At 41.5% G+C, this 2,284-nt stretch overlaps 1 protein-coding gene across 1 annotated transcript in view; it reads right to left on the bottom strand.

The window, feature by feature from the left end:
* The window catches only part of Copb2 (coatomer protein complex subunit beta 2), a gene marked incomplete in the record, with an annotated part of 29,520 nt that overhangs the window by 14,212 nt on the left and 13,024 nt on the right, over positions 1-2,284 (bottom strand). The window contains 3 exon segments of the mRNA XM_008844103.3: positions 377-576; positions 798-940; positions 1,586-1,685. Of these exon segments, the coding sequence (XP_008842325.1) occupies positions 377-576; positions 798-940; positions 1,586-1,685 (443 nt within the window).

Genomic DNA, 2,284 nt, shown 5'->3' with positions numbered 1-2,284 from the left:
CATAACTCCAGTTCCAGGGGATCCAACGCCCTCTTCTGACTTCTGTGGGCATTGCAGGACATGCTTACATGCATGCAGGCAATACATTTATATACTAAAAATAGAAATAACAAAACATACATTTTTAAAGGGCAACAAGTCAGACGTACTTGAAGAGCACCTACTCTTAGGATAAAACGTGGTCTTTGACACAAATCCAATGCATCTGAAGTAAAAGGAAACAGTGCACCTTGCAGCCAGCCCCACCAACTGACCCAGCTGCCTGCAACTGTGTGACTGTGGAGCCAGGGCAAAACTCACGGGGGAATGATTAGGGGTATGGATACTCTTGCTCTACCACACACATGCTCAGAGAGGGATGTTAGTGATGGCTTACCGCCCATTGGGGTTGTGCTGAATAGTCTGTGGATATATTTCACAACTGCCCATATCCTTCACAGCCAGTGGCAATCTTTCTCCATCTTTAATTTCAGCATCTCCCATTGCTTTTAAGTTGGCCTGTTGGACTTCTGAATGCTTGGCCCAAATGATCTTTCCATTGGCATCCATGGACATGGCAGGTTCCTCCCGACCAAGCTGGAACAATGGCAAATACCTCTCAGTGACTAAAAGGAAAACGAGTAAACCAAAAACACACTCTCTTTTTTCCCTCATGAGGTCTTATTTCCTTTCTTCCACTACAAACTGCCACGGTGTAATCTTGACTAGTTAATGGAAGAAGTGCTAGTTTAACACAACTGTGACTTGGAAGAAAAATGGCTGTGCCCATGTCCATCCAATAAAGAAAGTACAATTACCTTAACAATGATGCTCCCTTCATCATAGCCCAGAGCGACATTGTTGGACCCTCTCAGACTGGCCACACACCATACCCTCTCCATTCCGTAATTCAATGTGCTCTCCAATCGGTAGGTACTTGAATGCCAGATACGCACAGTTCCTGAAAAAAGAACAATGTGAATATTCCGTTTACATCTGAACAGCCAAAAGAAACTGTTAGGAAGTCTTTCTATTTCAATAGAAAGTTCTTCCTGGCAATTTCCTGACTTTCTGATCTATATTCTCTAGCTGACTTACTTCATAAAGCAATAGAAACATGAAATAAGGGGCAAACTCCAACTAGGAAACTAAAACTAGGAAATGTAATTTTAAATGTAAAATAACGACATGATTTTCTGGGTAGAGTGTTTACTATGTAGCAGATACTTTTTTGTATGTGATTTCACCTTCCCTCTCGATATAATTCTGGGTAGAAAAGAGTGTCCTCACGTTTTAATTTACCCAAACCATACATCTGTAAGGTTGCAAAGCCTGAATTTGAACCCAGGTCTATCTGACTCTGACACACAGGCTTTTTCAGCTTTTCTCTAGAATGTCTAGATATTCTTTTATTTAAATGACAGGAACAAACACACTAGCATGATGATAATGGTAAAGCCCCTTCATTCTTCTGTATCTTTAGTCTACAAGTCTAGTCAAGATATGGACACTGCTAGAAGCCTCCCACTGCAATGCGTGCCACCACTTGGTTTAAGTATCCAGTGAGTAATTTCAAGCACAGAAGTAAACAAAGATGCCAACTTACCATCTTCTGAACCCGTGATGATGATAGGCAGCTCAGGATGAAAACTAGCACAAGACACATTTTGGGCATGCCCCTCCAGTGTCTGGACACACGTTTTATTCTGAAATCAAGACACAGGAAGCAGTTTTTAAAAATATTTTCTTTATTATTTTTTTTTTGTGTGTATGAATGTACTGCCTGCATGTATGTAAACACACCCGTGTTATGCAGTGTCCTTAGAGGTCAGAAGAGGGCATCACAACAGGCAGCTGTTAGCTGCCAACTGGGTGCTGGGATTTGAACCCATGTCTTCTGCAAGAGCAGCCAGTGCTCTTAACCTTGGAAACATCTCTCCAGTCCACAAAGATATATTTTAATATTTTATTTTTCAGAAGAGGCAGGATCCCCTCCCCCCATTTCCATGCATCTCTTAGGCAGGGACAAAGATGTCATCCTTTTACCCAGAACAGCCTTATCATCTGTGCTGCTATGATTTCAAATTACTGTGTTCCTCCATATCAAGTAGAACATTCTGAACTAATCACATAATTCTACCACATACGTCATGTTTAGCATGGAACCAAAACCCCAAGTAGTTTCATAAACATATTACACAACACGGGGACAAGGCAAAAGTGGCTTAGATCAGGAGAAATCACACCTGCTTTGGGGTGTCCTTCACTCAGTCCTGCTTGCTTTTTTTTTTTCGGTCTTTTTGAG

Source organism: Nannospalax galili, unplaced genomic scaffold, assembly GCF_000622305.1.
Source record: "Nannospalax galili isolate Female #2095 unplaced genomic scaffold, S.galili_v1.0 scaffold482, whole genome shotgun sequence".
NCBI classification, from domain to species: Eukaryota; Metazoa; Chordata; class Mammalia; order Rodentia; family Spalacidae; genus Nannospalax; species Nannospalax galili.
The sequence above is the reverse complement of the archived record's forward strand: the minus strand, read 5'-3'. Positions and strand labels throughout refer to the sequence as shown.